We start from the raw sequence: 18,322 nt of genomic DNA, 5'->3' as shown, positions 1-18,322 counted from the left end.
TGTTTTAAAAAAAAATCAAGCTGTTGCTTAGCAACCAGGAGCCACACTGATGCAGCAAGAGTATGAGTTCAGTTTGGAACCAGGTAACCCAGAGGCAAATAGCTTTGCACAGGCACTGCCAGTACAAACAGGACAATACAGGGGGACAGAAAGTCCCAGAAACTAAAGTTGAAAGTCACAGAAACTAGGGAATGGACAGAAGAAAGTTCCAGGATGACTATGAAGTCAAAGGAATAAAGAACAGGCATTTGAAAGGTGCTGTTCACTGAAGTTAAAGTATAGAGCATAGAAATCCCAATTAAAGACAGGGCTGCAAGGTGCAGACCTGAGGACATCTTGTGAGAAGCCAGATATCTAAGGTGATCAAAATGTTGGTGACACCTGAATGCAATCTGTGAAGCAGTGTTCTGTTGGCATGGCTAGGTATCTGAAAGATTGAATGGAAGTTTGATTCCATGTGGTAATCTAGGGCAGAGGAATATAAAGGACAAAGAACAGTACAGCATAGGAACAGGTCCTTTGGCCCATCAAGCCTATGCTGACATGTGATGCTTTTCTAAACTAAAGACCTTTTGCCCCTACATGGTCCATGCCCCTCCAAACCCTGTCTGTTCATGTATCTGTCAAGATGCCTCTTAAACATTGCTATTATATCTGCTTTGACCATCTCTGCCAGCACATTCCAGGCACTTACCACCCTCTGTGTAAAAAAACTTGCCACTCACGTCTCCCTTAAAACTTCCCTCTTTTACCTCAAATGTATGTCCCCCGGTAATTGACATTTCTACCCTGGGAAAAGACTCTATCCGTTCTATCCATGCCTCTCATAATTTTGTAAACATCTCAGGTCACTCCTCAGCCTCCAATTGGAAGGAGAGGCTGAAACCATGGAGCTGAATCCATGATAAAGGCATCCAAGCAAAAGCATTGTTTTCAAGAAGATTCCAAGGTATATTCTTTGTGAGTGGAATTTTGAAACCCTCGCGTGGAAGACATAGTTTCAGTGAGACCAGTCAGCTGACCATTTGACAATCATCTGGGGGGCATTTAAGGAGAAATCTACAGAAGTTGTTTTGGGTGGCATCTATCATTTGTTTTCAGCTTATGGTGTATCTGGCCACATTTTCCCTATAGTTTACATAGGCTGTGTATTTAGTGAGAACAATAGAGTATAGCTGTGTATAACTATAAAGGTGTAGCTGGGGTGAAGGAGTAGTACCTTATCATGAATCTTTCCTTGTTTAATAAATTTTTTTTGTTAAAAGTTCATCAGCAGTCTTGTGACTCTGCTTATCCACCTATCTAAACGAAAAGTAAAAGTTAGGATCTACCAAGCCAGATTGTACTCTGAGAGCTGACTTGTCCAATAGTAACATCAGTTGGGATGGTAACACTTTCTAAAGAGGTTCAGAAAGGAACCAGTGGATTGGAGAAAGTCCACGATTAGTTGGCCCTCAGTGCATGTGTGTGAATCTACAGCTGAATAAATAGTACAATGAGTTGTGATTCCTGTTTTGACCAAGACCGCAAGAATCTACAAAGGGTTGTGGACAAAGCCTCCCATCCATTGACATTATCTACACCTGCTACCAACCCATCGAACCTGCACCAACAACAATTCCACCCTGGTCTGATCCACATTATCCAACATACTTACCCTGCCAATTCCCCTGACACTAAGGGGTAATTTACCATTGCCAGTTCGTGTAACCTGCACATCTTTGGACTGTGGGAGGAAACCAGAGCACCCAGAGGAAGCCCATGCAGACAGGAGGAGACTCCTCACAGACAGTCACCCAAGCCAGGATTTGAATCCAGGTCCCTGGTGCTGTGAGGCAGCAGTGCTAACCACTGCCACTGTGCTGCCCACTGTTCAGGAAAAATAAGATTCAGTCAGTCTGCTCTTCTTAAAGGCAGACTGTCACTGGGAAAGGAAGCTTCACTGAAGGCTAGTGCTACAATTTAAACATTGCCAAAGTGAGCACTCTGGGAGACATCAGCTTCCAAGGTGACAGATGTGGAGGGGGCACAGGTGGAATGACCCCATGCATGATTCCACAGAGGCCAAGTCATTCTCAAGGACCGCTCTCAGAATGGAATGGTAAAGCAGGGTTGATCAGTTATGTCAACCTCCAGAACCTGGCAGAATCATCATAGAATCCTATAGTGCAGAAGGAGGCCATTCGACCCATCGAGTCTGCACCGACCACAATCCCATCCAGGCCCTATCTCCATAACTCCACATATTTATTCTAGCTACTCCCCCTGACACTACTGGACAATTTAACCCAGACCCTATCCCCAAAACCCCATGAATTTACCATAGCTAGTCCCCTGACATTAAGGGGCAATTTAGCATGGCCAATCCACCTAACCTGCACATCTTTGGACAGAAGTGCCAGAAAAAGTCTAATAACCTCTTGGGGGTGGTTGATTTCAGTGAGTGCACCTTCACATAACATTTCCCACACGTCATAACCTCTCTCGTAACTCAATGCACAATGCCCTATCACTCACCAGCAGCATTCCCTGGAACTCTGGGATTATGCCTACTATCCTGACACTCCACCTCACCCTCACACACTTAGCAATGTTGCCAACCTCACACCCATCTCTTGCTTCCTCTATGTACCTCCAGCAATTCAGCTATGGCAAGAACATTACTGAAATACAGCGCAATGTTATCACTCACATTCTGCCCTCTCTACTTCTGGAGAGCAGAGACCTATAACACATAACAACATCTGTAACTCCAATTGTCTACATCATGGGGTTGGCAACAACAGAGCACATAACATCTGGGTGCTAACTCGACTCCTAACGCACTCTCATCCTGCCAACTACCAGGACAAGCTGCTGATGGCGTGACCATGGACCGCTTGCTTTATACCACACTGCCCCTCATCTTACTCTAATCTCCCCCCTGTCTGCATTCCTGCTCTCAGGCACTCAGGAACATGGCCAGCCAGGAGCAGCCCAAGGAGGAAACAAGAAAGCAACAACACAGCTTTGATGAAAAGACTGTCACTTTACCTGATATTCATTGAATCCAAATTGGTGGTGCATACATGTAGCTTGGGGGCTGGTGAAGAGTTGGGATCAGCACATGGGGAGTTATCTGGGCATGGGTGGAGAACAGCTAGGTCATGGGTAGAAGAAACTGCCTTTAACTTCTGTGTTCAACCTCTATGTGCGCTTTCAGGTTAGTTTGTATATGAGATAATGACCTGATAATCTGATTAGGTAATGTTGATGGAGGGATAAACATCAGCCAGAACAACAGGGAGAAGTCTGCTGTTTTATAACATTGTGGGGTCTTTTATGTCCGGCAGAGAGACAGACAGAGCCTTGGGTTAACATCCCATCAGAAAGACACTACTCAGTCAGACGACACCTCCATCTGAGGTGATGGGGCCACTGTCTCTCCATGTCCTTATCTCACCTGCTGATTGGGTGAGCATGGCTCTGTGAAGGACATAGCTGTGATCGTATAGGGAGTGGAGAGGGTAGCAGGGAAGCTCAGGTGGGAATGGGAGCAATTTTGAGATTACATTGCCCTCTGTTCTCTATTGGAGAATACAGTGAGAGAAACTATATATCTAATGGCAGCTGCACTTCTCCAGCATGGGTGATTTGCTGGTGATTGAGGTAGATAACATAGCTGCATATAAGGGGAAGCTGGATAAACACATGAAGGATATAAGGACAGAAAGACATGCAGATGGGATAGGAAGAAGCTGGTTGGAGGATAAAACTCTGAATAGGCATCTCTGAAAGTGATTTCAAACTATCTGTGATTGGTTCCTTGAAGTCACATGAATGTCCCCAGGCAAATATCGGTGGAGTTAAAAAGATGCATCAATGGTTCTGTAAGTTTCTTATGAATAAAGTGTTTGTAAAAACACCAAACATAGATCATTGACCTGAAACATTGGGCAGGATTTTAAATTTCCCTGGGGTTCAGGCATGCCTGTGATATCATTATAATGATGGAAGCTGGCTATTCACAGCATCCAAAGTTGTTGCAATAAGTCAGTCAAATCCCTAAGTCAGGCTTTACAATTTATCTATGGCCCAGATTCACTTGCTAACACTTGCTACCTTTTCCTTTAAGATTTACGATGGGCGGCTGCCCATTCTATCATCGATATCGACTTGATTAAAACCATCTCCGCAAAAGACTTTTACAATTTGTTCACCAACAGGCGGGTAAGCATTAACCTTCACTGAGGGTTATTTGCTTTTTATTATTCTTCTTGCTACTGCAATAAGCCTTTGTTCTTTTTGTTTGAACTTGTTTTGGTGGTTCAGCTAGAATGTCATTTGATTCCTTTTCTTTCATCTGGTATTTTGATCTCGTAATGTGTAGGATAAAGGCTAGGCTTAACAAATAAAAACTATAGGAAGTGTGAGACAAACATATGTTTGATAGTTGAATTATTAGTGTCACAAGCAGGCGTGCATTAACACTGTAATGAACTTACTGTCACCACATTCCGGTATGCCTGTTAGGGTGCACTGAGGGAGAATTTAGCAAGGGCAATACTTGTACGTCTTTTGACTAGGGGACGAAACCAGAACACCCAGTTCACCCATGCAGACATGGGGAGAAGGTGCAGACTCCACACAGACAGTGACCCAAGCTGGGAATTGAACCAGTTCCCTGGCACTGTGAGGTAGCAGTTCTAATCACTGTGCCACTGTGCCAAATGGGCCAGTGATGTGAGTTAGACTCCTATTTCAAGTTCGAACACTCTTGGTTCAATCAAATTCTCATTGGTTGCCTGTCCCAGTTTCATCTGTGGAGGTTTGGACTGACCCATGTTGCTGAGGTAGAATAGGAAGTGTATCTTGCCCAAACTTTATCTGACCTGTTGCCTAGAACTTGCAACCTCATGTAACAGAGTGGAGTGACAAGACTTCCACATCCTAATTTGTCTTGCACAGGAGGGCGGTTTATTAGCAATAAAGATGCAACATCCTGTATGATCTGTGGAGAACCCTGATCACTGATAATTTTATGCAGTTCTGAGTTGACTGTTTCTTTTTCAAGACGAGAAACAGAGTGAAATGTCCATTTCTAATTTCCAACCCACTGACAGCTATAGGGGTGTTGGGATTTGAAATGTATAATTTCAATTCACAGTAATGACAAAATAACTCAAGAAAGAGGTGAGAAATTCTCTGGTGTGAAACAACTCGATGCTTATAGGAACATGAGGTGATTTATTTTGACCGTGGAGATTGCAGAGATGTGTGCAACTCAATCCAGGATTGATATTCAAATCTGCATAATACATTATCATGACAGTAATCCATTGAAATGGAATAGTTTTGTTTGTGGCTATATCATATTGCATCAACTCTTTGCGAGCAAATGTAACCCAATAAACAACAAGTCCTGGCAAATTTTGAGTAGCTGTGTGGGCTGCACAATTGCCTCCTCCTCATCATTGTACTAATTCTCCTCTTCTTCTTTCTCTTCATTTCTTCTCCTCCTTGTATTCCTGCTTCATCGATGTGAACTATTTGAGACAAGTGGTTTAGATTCATTAATTTCTGCCAGATGAAGTATTCTAGCGGTTATGTCCTGTATCCCAATTACAAGCATGGAATTTTCCAAGTTAAAGGAAGAACAAGATTTGATGATTAGATCATTTAATATGAAATAGTGCTGTAAAATCCTTTGGGGCCAATGGAGAATAATTGAAACTGTGTAAGAATTGTCTCATTTCTGGGGATTTGTCAAGCTGACAATTTAGAGAATGAACGAAGACTCGCTTTGGCAAAGTTTACCACAGCTGAGTAAATTAATTATTAAACATATGCATGCTGATGCAGATAAAGTTATTTCCTGCCGGACTGCCCAGAGAGGAGATTAAGCATTGAAATGAAAACTGTGTATTCAACCAGTATTCATTTTGGAACAGTCAATGGCAGTTACACATGAAACAGAAACCTCACAGTGGGAGGATGGCACAACTCACAATGTGCACCTGATCACCAATGACTCACCCTGGCAACCTCTTTGAAATACAAAGGCTAGGATTCTCCCAAAAAAATTCGAAGTCCCCAGTTCACATGAAAATGGGAGTAACTCGTGTTAATTTTTTAATGGGATTTACCAATTCAATCTGCCACATTCTGTGTATCACAGAGTGCCCTAGCGGGATTCACGCTGAAAATCAGGGGTGGGATCTACTCCTGCTGGTGAGGCTGGCAGCATAGTGCTGAGTGGACCATTGCGTATGTGCTAGCCTGATCATTGGTCAGCCCCAGGAACCCCCATCACTGCCCTTCTGACTCCCTCCCACCCATCCTCTGATCGCTGAATTCTTGGACTTCTCCCGGAGCTCCCCAACCCCTGGCCAGACCTAATCTCCCCAACCCCCTCATGTACCCCCAGCCCCAGCAGTCCTGACCTCCTTGAGAGCCCCTACCAACCTCCACCCTGATAGCCAGTCCTGATCATCGTCGTCCCTCCCTCTGCCCACGATCCCAGCACAGAATGGCAGCAGGGCCCCATCACTCCTACTGATTGCCCCCCCCCCCCTTTTCTGGCCCTGCCCTCTTGGCATTGCCTGCTGCCGTGTCCCTTGACACTGACTATCTGCAGTGTCACTTGAGCTTTGCCAGTTTGCCCCTTGGGCAGTGACAGGGTGCCAGGCTGGCACTGCCCAAAAGATACCCTCCTTAACTCCTGGATGGGCCTCCGTGCCCTCGCTTCCCTTCAGCGGGATTGGGTCACCTGTTCCCCTTTAGTAGGGAGCAATTGTAACCCCCACTGCAGTGAATCACTTCCAGCAGCGGGGAGAGATGCTAGCAGATTTGGAGAAATCAGTCTCGCACAAGATCATGATATAGAAATGGTGATTAGAATATTGAAATCAGCTCCGCGCTGGAAATCTCAAAGTCTTGGTCCTGGAGAGGCCGTGACCCAGCAGGAAGCCTGCGTTATGACCCCTGCTGATATCTAATGATTGTGGGGGGGCTTTATTTATGGGAGTTATTCCCAATGCTCGAGCAGAGTAGGGGGCTTGGAGAATTGCCCCTAAAATATTCCATTGAAGCAGGCTATTCAGCCTCTTGCATCCATGCCAGACAGAAATATTATCTAACTTAATCCCGTGCTCCTGTCCTTTTTTAAATGCAAGGGTTTCTGCCTCTGCCATTTTACTGGGCAGCAAGTTTCAGGCTTCCAGCACCCTCTGAGTGGAAACATTTCAACTCCCTCCAATCCTTCTACAAATGACTTTAAATCTAAGCAGCTGGAGTTGACATTTCTGTTAAAGAAATGGTTCACCTGTTTCTGAATACAGAGTGAAGTGGACTATTTTCTGGGCAGATGATCTAATTCATTGAGATGTCCAGTCTGGACACATTACTGTACAAGCAAGAATTTTAAAAAATAATTCACTAAATTTCAGGGTGATTTCAGGTGACTTGGGTTGCCAACTCTTCAGGATTGCCCTAAACTCTCCAGGAATTTGAGACTAATCTCCCAGGAGCAGTGAGCAACCCTAGAGAAAAATCAGAGAGTTGTTTTTTTCTATTAATTATTTGAACACTTGGTGATCCAATGACAAAGGGGGAATCTTACCAGAAAATGACAGTGTTGTTTCCAGCCAGTTTTCTCTCCAGATCTTAAGACAGTTTGTCAAAAGGGGCCATATTTTAGGCCATAATGCAGGGGGTGGGGCCTCAACAAGCCGGTGAAACCCGGCTGTATAGAGATTGGGTGCCATCTTTAAAGGGAACCCCAATCAGAACAGCAATAAACCTCCCTCCCCAGCCCCCACAATGTCTCAGGTGCCCCCCTTCCCATCCCCAATTGGTGTCAGCACTTCTCTCCTTCCCCTGCAATCATTGGCCCTTCCCCCTGCCAAAGGCCCCCATCCCCTGCCTTACCCCCTCCCTTTTCCACCCCCCCCAGCCACCATCACATACAAATAAAACTCCCTCCCCCAATGAAGTTCTCACTTGGGTCCACTCCTTGGCACATGTTGTGCATGGTACCATCCTGATAGTGCCATCCTGTGTCAGAGGGCCCTGTCAGGCCATGGATCTCTCTCCCAGGGAAACCCCCACAGCAGGTGAGCCTTTTTGTAAACCTTGCCAACATGACATCAAGCCTGTGTGTTATCAATATACAGCGAGGGCTCAATATGTGGCTGGGAGAGCATGTTAATTATACTAACATTTATTCAAATATATGTAAATCAGGTTCACGCTTGTTATGGGCATGACCCTGATGACATCGCCAGCCAGGAGTGAGGAAGACCCAAGATCACGATCTCGCCATCGAGATCTGCAACTTCTGGATCTTGAGCCCCCACCAGCATTTGCATGGACGGCGAGCATGGGCTCAAGATTATTTCATAGAGTCCATGTCATTGCCTGTCAAGAATAACCTGACAGTTTATTCTCCCAATTAGCTTTCAAAATGGGTTGTGAAATGATGGGTTTTTGTTTCATATTATTGGGAATGTGATGATATTCCGTAAAGAAGGCCGGCTGTGTGTGCACATGCGTGTTGTTTTTCACTTTTGTTAATAAATCCTCATTTTCAGAACACAAAAAACAAAGCACTGTGTGGGAGGGGAGAATGGCTAGGAGACCAGCCATGTGGGACAATTGCCATGAATAGCACCATCAGAAACATATACATGAGGTGATTGTGCACATCGTCATCTTCTGGTTTGCCAATGAGAGAATGAACAGTGTATATTTCACACCATCATTCTCGTGGGAAATATAAATGCCATCTCACTGTCCAAAACATTTGCCAGGATTTGAAGTATCTGTCCTAGGAAAGTTGGTAACTATTCATTATTGTCCAAGATTGACACAGAGCAAGTGTTAACATATTATCCTTGTGAAATTCTAAAATACATGCGTCCACAGACATAGGCTGTGGCAACTTTCAGCTTACAGTGGTTCACTTACTCCATGTGTATAGTCAGATTGGATAGTTAGATGTTCTTTCCGCGAGTAGAAAAGTCAAGTACTAGGGCACATAGGCTTAATGTGCGTGGGGAAAAGTTTAGAGGAGATGTGCGAGGCAAGTTTTTTACACAGAGAGTGGTGAATGTCTGGAACACGCTGCCTGGGGAGATGGTGGGAGCAGGTACAATAACGGCATTTAAGGGGCTTCTAAATGAATACACGAATAAGGTGGGAATGGAAGGATACGGACTCCGTAAGTGCATATGACTTTAGTTTGAGCAAGCACCATGATGGGCGCATGCTTGGAGGGTTGAAGGGTTTGTTCCTGTTCTTTGTAGGTTCCATAGTCCAAGGGTGCAAATACAATTAGTCCTGTTGGATGCCATAGATGTTTCTCCATCTTAGAGACTAGAAACCTGCTGATTGTAGATCCACCAGCATGCCATCACCGCGCACCAGTCACAATCCATGGAATTAAACAGACATCGCAAGGCAGATCAACCTCAAACTATTCCCATCAACCTCAATTCATGACCTAACATCAAAATATCCAGAATGTTTCAACAAAATTGACAGTTTTAAGGGAGCTGCCACATTACACAACAGAAACACGATTGAAGGATGGTCTGATTCAATTCAGCATGTCCACAAACACACATGGAATAGATCAGACAAGAAAACTTCCAAGAGAGATTCTCTATTAGCCAGGTATGAACAATGAAATTGAAGTCATCATCAAGAAGTGCAAGGCATGTTGAGTCAACATAAAGCACTATCAATTCCTCATGAGGTTTCTACCCATCCTTGATCCAAAATTTAATCTGACTCCTTTCAGGTCCATGGCACTGACTCCACCATCATCATCATTGACTGCCTCACTAAATACCACATTGTTTGACAATTGCACAATCCGTCGGACACAACTGTCATGCATGCTAAGAGCTATTTTCAATTTATTTGCTGTGCCTAATGGGGTTATTATGAATAACTCTGCATCTTATTGGTGAGCCATTTCAGGATATGGGAGAGATATAATATCAATCACACTGCTTCTTCTTCACATAACCCTAGATCTAAAACGTAGCTGAGCGAACTACTAACATGGTGAAATCCCTAATTCGTAAATGTAGACAGATGAAACAGAGCCTACATATTGCAGTGTTGCATTTTGAGAGCAACAGCTTTAGATCAGTTACTTCATCACTGGCAGAGCTCAGGTTTGGCTGATCAGTGTGTACCAGTTTACTTGGGCAGCACGGTGACACAGTCGTTAGCACTGCTGTCTCACAGTGCTAGGGACCCAGGTTTGATTCCCGGCTTGGGTGATTGTCTGTATGGAGTTTGCACGTTCCCCCCCATGTCTGTGTGGGTTTCCCCCGGGCGCTCCGGTTTCCTCCCACCCTCCAAAGATGTGCGGGTTAGGTTGGTTGGCCATGCTAAATTGTCCATTAGTCTCAGGGGGACTAGCTAGAGTAAATATGTGGAACTATGGGGATAGGGCCTGGGTGGGATTGAGGTCGGTGCAGATTTGATGGACCGAATGACCATCTCCTGCACTGTAGGATTCTATGATACCTACCCTTACCCGTTCTATTTTCTCAAACTCGAGAACAACTTTTTAAACAGCGAGAGAAGATGCCCAACGTGCCCAATAAAATTCATGACCCCACAGAAGGTGTGTGGCGACCAGCCAAATTGAGAAGGATTTGTTCGGAACCAAGGCCCCATGAAGTAGTTTCATATTAAGGCACAAAGATGCAACATGACCGAGGATAAATAAGATCCATTTCAGATAATTGACCACTATTGTTCTATTGCATCTAGGACAAGATCCCAAATATAATCAAGAATAATGTCCAACAATCACAGACCCACAATTCACTGTGAGTAATTATAGAAACCTCCATACAAAGTTACCATTACAAGATCTGTGTCTACATGCAGATTACCTGTACATTTTAGAGACTCCTAGCTGAATCTGGTATACGCACTTATGCAAACATGAACGTATATTGTTAATAATTGTACTTCTTGGGAAGGGCGGAAATAAGTATTTCATAGTGTCACAAGTAGACTTACATTAGCACAGCAATGAAATTACTGTGAAAATCTCCGAGTCCCCACACTCCAGCACCTGTTTGGGGACACTGAGGGAGAATTTAACATGGCCAATGCACCGAACTAGCATGTCTTTCAGACTGTGGGAGGAAACCACAGCACCCAAAGAATACACACGCAGATACGGGGAAAACGTGCAAACTCCACACAAGCAGTGACCCAAGCCAGGAATTGAACTCAGGTCCCCAGCGTTGTGAGGCAGCAGTGCTAACCACTGTGCCACCATGTGTCCTAAAAAGAGGATGTTGTATTATGCCTTTAAGGATTTGCAGCATGACATTACCAGATGTTTAGCAGAGCATAGCACACAACTCTATATCTTTATATCTTTGTATAACTGTTCTCATGTGCCTAGTCGAAATAAATGAAGCCATGTGTTTACCTAATTCTTTATGAATAATTGGTGTCTGTATATCATAATAAAAACACATCCTTGTTGATCTTTAGAATGAGCTTGAGGCTGACAGAGGCATTGCTGTTCAGGGGGTAGAATCTTTGGTCGTGAAGCACAAATAACATCTCCAGTATTTATTTGTTTTTATTTTGGAGTATTGTTTATAACGTATCTTAAACCAGGAGCTTAATGCCCTCTGGTCTATTGACTATTCTAGATACTTGCCATGATTTGCTATGCAACAGGACCATCACACTATCTCTTGTGTCTAACTTAAAATTCACGAAATGACCATTTACCAATATGTTCACATTACAAATGAGAATCGCAACCCTTAATTTCATCCAAGAAGTATTGTTGGACAATTTCTTGGCATGGCTCATCCATCTCGTGGACTGTTTTGGGATCCTACGCATGTCTTGCGGTTTTGGTGCTACAACGCTGACAAGGTGCCAGCATCTGTCATTTTGCTTTAGTATTGTCTCCCTTGTGTGATGATAGTAGGCAGTTGCTACAGATTTTTTTTATATATTTCTATAGAATGTTAAAATTTCAGCATTACTCTACAAGCAGTCAGTGTATCTGGAAATATTGTAAAAGCAAGTTAATTACTCATTTCAGTGAGGACTTTGTTACTTTGATGGAGCTAATGGACATTTTGTTTACACAACAGATTCCTGGAGAAGTTGATTGACAGGGCCATGTGATAATGTCATTAAAGAGCAGTGCTGGGTCTGTAGCAGAGAGAAAAGTTTTTGCAGTTTGGAGCTGGAGTTTTTTCAGCTTGAAGTTGTTTGAAGACAGAGGTAAGCTACTCTAAAACTCTCTCTGTTTCCACAAAATCTCTCTGCAACCATCAAGAATGTTAACACAATTTATAGCAAGTAAGACTGGGTTTGCTGTGATTATTTGAAAGTGATTTTCATCTATGCGTGAATTGGACTGATTTGGAACTGAAACAGTCATAAACTAGAAAGTAAAGTTGCTTCCTTTCATTTTTAAATATTGTTCAACAGTTAGTGGTTACACTGTTTGTTAGAGTTGTGTTTAAACTGTGTTATTCAATAAAGCTTGCTTCACTATATAAGATCCCTAATTTGTCAATGGAATCACTCTGGAAAGATTTATCCTATCATCACATTATTAGTCTGACTCCCTAATATAACTTGGGATTCTGGTCCAGGACCCTATCATTACCCTTTTGTTGTTTTACTAACCGGATTGTTGGTGTTGTTCTGTACCAAAGTTTAACTTTGCCATGTGGACCTATTCTGCTGTCAGACTTCAGATTATCTGACAATTTGGCTTGTTCCAAAGTCAGGTCAAGGGCTTCAAGTTTATTGTGGTGTCCAGATCATCAACAACATGTCCTGGTCCCTCCTTGTTGATATTAAAGATAAGAAAGCCCACCAATATCTCTACTTTCTCAGAATATTATGGAAGTTCAGCATGTCTACCATGACTCAATCAACTTCAACAGATGCACTCTAGAAAACATTCTTTTTGGTTGTATTGCTGTTTGGTATGGCTCCTGCTTTGTCCAAGACCGCATGAAACGGCACACACTCAAAATCTGGAGAGTGCAATTCACGCTGGCGAGTTTCCGAGTTCCAATCCTCCCAGTCCTTTTCCGGTGGAGTTGTGTGAAATAGGCCATGGGAGCCCAGGAAACTCGTTTTAATACATTAGCATGTCGCTAGCTGGATGGAGATATCGTCACTCAAGGACCCAGCTGTCAAATAAGCGTTTAGGAGTGAGGTGAAAACATGCCCTATTGACTCTTTTTATAGCTTAATGTTCCTGTCTTATCTGGCTCAGATATTGTTCCAGTCTGGATTTCATCTCTCGCTTTGTCAGATATTTTCAAAATAAAGTTCTCTCTGTTCCTAGTTGTGTTAGTAAGTGTGAGAAACACAGCTCACAGTTAAACAATTTAGTCAAGTCAAGTTCTGAAGGAGCAAGATTTTATTTGACGTTCTTGCAAGACCGGGTGTCTAGCGAAATAGGCACACCTTGCATAGATTTGCAGCACATTTTATACTTTTTTACAAGCATTGTAATGGCTTTGCAATGTGTTGTTCTCCCCTAATTGGTGGTCCCTGTCCCATCTATGTGTTGTCATTCCCCTATTGGCTCAAGGTGCCCCAAGTTCCCATCCCCTCTACTCTCCATCTAACCAGGTCTCCTGTTATCACAAGAGTGCATTAGCAAACTCATCCATCTTATCCAACACTGTTACATGTCCAGTTCAGATTGGCGGTAATCAATCCTTTGCCAACTTAATCACTGCTGTCCCAACCATCTCAGTGACCTTTTCCCCTTTTTATGCTTAGTTGTAAAAACAACACATCTTGCAGACCATTTGCTTTTTGTAACTTGGCCTCTTACATTCCTGCAGGATGTGGTGTATGCTTCACTGCACATCACATCTCTGGTGTTATCTCCACATTACAGGCAGTCTTTTTATTATCCCTAACTAATGCTGTGTTAGCAGCATCGAACCTTATGTCCTATGTTTATGACTAAACTCACAGTTGTTTCCATAATGTGGGTTATCAATGTGCCTGACTATATCCAATCTATTTAACTTTAAGCTATTTCTCTATGCTCTACAGATACATGTGTTAACAGCATCTTTACCTATTGCTCACAGTAAGTCTGGATGCCTCTCAAAGAATCATTCACAAATAAACAAATTAGCCTGCCATGGGTCTCCACGGATTAGGGATTATTGTGCGTTTCCAGCATTTTCTGTTTTCTTCTTCTGATTTCCGGCATCTGCAGTAACTTTGTTTCAAGACCGCATTGCTGGATTGTTCTTGTGCTTAACAAAAGACTTTCTGTCATTTTACAGAACATTAGAGGACTTGGCAAATGCACTCAGATACTAATCAGTCAATGTTCTGACCCAGTCTAACCCTTCACTAAAGAATTATGTTTCTGGTTGAGGAGAACAACAATCCCAGTCCCAGCAGACAATAGTTTGTATGGGAAAAGCATCAGATGTTGGATAGACTTCTGATCTCTGCATCAAACTCAGTCCAGCAGAACATGGGGTTTTAGTTGATCAGACTGTAGAGCAAGCTGTCAGGACTCCTTCCTTTTTGGCCTCGAGAGCAAGATACTGGGGGGTGAGTTAGAAGAATGGACTCAATGATTTAATTGTCCTGTGTGGGAATGCCTTTACTCCTGACCATCCATTGAAAGGCCATCCAATAAACTACAAACATCCTGAAATATTAAAAAGGAACCAAGAATGTGTTTACCCTTGACTTTCAGCCATCTTCACACTGAATATAGGGAAGGATATAGCTAGGCACAGCTCTCAGCTGGAGATGGACTGAAGCAAACAGAAAAGTTTAAAGGCTATCACGGGTACCAAATGTTTTCTCAGGGTTCATACTATGTGCAGGAAAAATTGCTGGGTTTCATCAACAGCCACAGAAATCCCCGAGAATATTTTGGTCTCGCAATGAATTCCTTTGCTCAGGAGCAGAAATTTCCTCTTTTCCACTGTCTTCCCACACTGCAGTGTGTAACTGGGGCTCAATAGCAGAATGTGAGTTAGAGGTAGCCTCCATCTAGCTACTTATCTTGCCAGCAGACAAAACATTCAGACAAGTTAACGGTTTACAGTGCTCATGGGTTACTTTTGTGAGGTGATCGCTGTAACTATAGGAGGGAAAGATAGATTTCTTTAATAACTTATCCGAAGGCCACAGATTAATTTTGATAAACCTACAAGGTTGCATTGTGGTGAATTCAGCAACCATTTGAAAATATCTCAGCTGGTCATGTCCATTCTGAGGCCCCCACATTACGCTGCAGCCCCTGTATTTCCCTGATCTCCTGTTTTCTCCATTTGGATGAGAAATAATTTGGTAATGAAAAAGGGAATGCTTAGACTGAGTTCCCATGAGGGACACCATGACTTCTTTTCAAAATGAATACCCCATTTTCTGTTGTTGTCACAACCAGAAAGTTAATCTTTGCTTTCTAACTTTTCAATTTATCTATTACAGTGATGATTGGACTTGCAGACTCCTGAATTTATGCCCAAAGATCTGCTGTGGGAAAATATCATGGTGTGAAACTAGAACACGGGCAGAACATCAGTGAATGTTTCTGGATTCTTGGTCACAGAGTTTGTTTAAATTCCAGGAAATTCACAATGTGTTTTAATGCAGCTCTTACAAAGTCACTCTAATTGGCCTCTTTTAGGTAAGTCACTCTAATTGGTTGTTAGGAGATGGTTGTTAGGAGATGGATGTAGGCACTCAGCCCCCGAGATCCCACCTGTCACCCTCTAGATAAAGATCAATAACTTATAAAAATAAATTTGAATTCCACGTTAGTGACTGAAAAGTTCATGGAACAAATTTCTTCATTTCAAATGATTTTTTTACTGTGACAAACATCCCAGCAAGTAACTTATATGTTGTCAGGACCTGTACTTCAAACCAACGTTCCTGTTCTACTTTTAATTCCAACTGAGATTTTTTTCAACTTTATAATTTTTGTCAGCGTTCCTGGAACCAAACCAACATGTCACAGCTCCCAAGAATTCATTCCAATTCTTCCTCAGTTTCCGAGCCTGAAACTTAGACTTCCCCAGAAATCTCCCTCTCAATCTCCCTGGAGGATCCCATTGCCAATCTCATTTACTCACTTTACTAGGCTGTCCTGGCAGTCACTAATTCCTCATGAATTTGGATTTTACCAGCCTGAGCTTGGGCCTCACTCATATCCTTTCCACAGCGACTCTAACTCTTGGGTTTCTGTGGACAACTTTGTTCCTTGTCCACATTCTGTACTGTATGGTTTGTATGATTCAATGAATGGCAGTAAAAATATTGGCGCTTGTGAATTAGTGGCTCATTTTATACTCCATCCAATTTTATTTGAGGCAAAGAAGATCAGCCAGTTGTCCATAGGTATAAACAGTCAACCCAAACTTGCATTATCCAAACTGATAATTCAATCGGTCCAGACACAAAATCATTGAAACAGGATATTGTAGTCAAATGATTTTAATTTTATTACACATGGAAAGGTGCTTGAAGAACTGAATAAACAGATGCAATTAAGTTGAAGAAATTCTTTACAGAAATAATTTCTTTAGAAAATATTTAATATATGGGAGTGACTGCCTACTGATAGTCAAATAGTTTTGTAATCAAAATTCTGATGAAACAGTGCAATTAGTAAAAGAAATCATTTACTGATACATTTTGCTGAGAAAATATATTGGAATGACAGCCTATCAATATTCAAAGTTTTGTAATTAAAAAGCTTCAGTACAATATCTAAGGTTAGATAACATTTTTAGAACTTCTACCAGATAGTAATATTCTTAACACATTTTCCTATTCAATAACCATTATTATAGTATCAACATAAAACACAAGCGTCTTCCTCAACATTCAGGCAATCTTAGCAATGAGAGATGTAACATGGACACTCATCACTGTATTCCTGTTTCCTGTGATACTACTTATTGTATTTCCATGGGTTTTCATTTCCCACATTGTGGAAAATGCAATCTTCGTGTAGTGTGAGACATAACACTCCTACATATTTTCACATTTACCGAGTTCTTTATTCCTTTGGAGCAGCATTTACTCGTGGCACAAATTTCAAGATGATGGGTTTTTTTGGGTGCATGGGTCCTTTCACATCCAGTTCTAATGGAATCTGGAATAGAAAGAGCAATGGTGATGAGGCCAGCGGGGAGGTCCGACTTCAAATATGGTTATTTCTGGTCGAAGGCCTTTTCTATCCATCAGCTAACATCCCCTAATTCCCTCCCCACTGCTACAGCATCCAATTAAAACACACAAAAAAATTAATGCAACTTCACAACATTCATTCATGCCTTCAAATAAGTTTGAATTCTCACCGGTGTCTCCTTGCATGGCACGAGGGTCATGTGCTGTAAGAATGTAACTAGTGCCATCTTCATCAGAAGTTGGGCAAATCTCATCCCAATGCAGTTTCGAGGGCCCATGCCAAATGGTAGGAAAATATTTGGATCCTGAGACAGTCTATTCTCTGCACTGAATCTATTTATATCAACAGAGATAAAACAAGTGAAATAAATCTGTCAAATTTGCTAGGATATAGTTTAAATTTATCAGAATAGATGGATTTCAAACAAACATTTGAAAACGGTAGGTGTACATTGTTTTGTCCCAGCAACTTCTTCACTTGCTGATAGCCAGTGGTACACAGGCACTCAGTGAAATTCTTGATGTGACAGCCCAGACTGAGATTTGTAACCAAACTAATCAACGGCAGCAGATGAGGCTGATACCATCCTCAACCAACATCCAAAATCGTGAAAATCGGGATGCAATGTATGTCACAGGAGCCAACATTTGCATATTAAAAAGGGACCTGACTGGTAGGTGGCCAATGCAGTAGTGGACGCTTTGAAAATGACAGCTCCCCAATCTTCGGTGTAAATGAGGAGTTAAGTCTCCTGAATCCCATTTCAAATTTGTATCAGAGGAAGCATCATTGTATTTGTTCATCAGGAGACCTCTCTTCAACATCAAGTGAAATTTAGAATGCTGACAAGATGTCTCCAAGATAATGGAGAAGATCTGAGGGCACAGTCCCAATGTCACATTATGGACAAGACTCCTATTCATCCAACACTGGAATACAATGAACTGGGTGCCAATGATGATATTTGGGCTGTTTTTGATGATAGCTGCTGCCAGTTAGCCCATCCTCATGCCATGTCTGATACCTAGTAATTCTGTATCCTGTGAATTACTGCCACACAGCTTTGGGGTTGACATCACAAGACCAGATCCTGTACCTTTGCCACATGTACTCATGTCTGGCACAATGATTAAT

The 18,322-nt window shown here is 42.4% G+C and overlaps 1 protein-coding gene across 1 annotated transcript in view; it reads right to left on the bottom strand.

The window, feature by feature from the left end:
• Window positions 1–16,483: 16,483 nt before the first annotated feature.
• LOC145354857 (cytochrome P450 3A30-like) overlaps window positions 16,484–18,322 on the bottom strand; it is a 43,865-nt gene continuing 42,026 nt past the window's right edge. Inside the window, exons 12-13 of the mRNA XM_080206401.1 lie at window positions 17,358–17,520; window positions 16,484–17,152 (exon numbers count right to left, since the gene is read on the bottom strand). Coding sequence (XP_080062527.1) covers window positions 17,057–17,152; window positions 17,358–17,520 — 259 coding nt within the window. The 3' untranslated portion in view covers window positions 16,484–17,056. The remainder of the gene's footprint in view (window positions 17,153–17,357; window positions 17,521–18,322) is intronic.

The sequence above is a fragment of the Carcharhinus amblyrhynchos genome, chromosome 18 (assembly GCF_965287045.1).
Source record: "Carcharhinus amblyrhynchos chromosome 18, sCarAmb.v2.hapA, whole genome shotgun sequence".
In the NCBI taxonomy this organism is placed as follows: Eukaryota; Metazoa; Chordata; class Chondrichthyes; order Carcharhiniformes; family Carcharhinidae; genus Carcharhinus; species Carcharhinus amblyrhynchos.
This window is presented reverse-complemented; position numbering and strand designations above follow the sequence as displayed.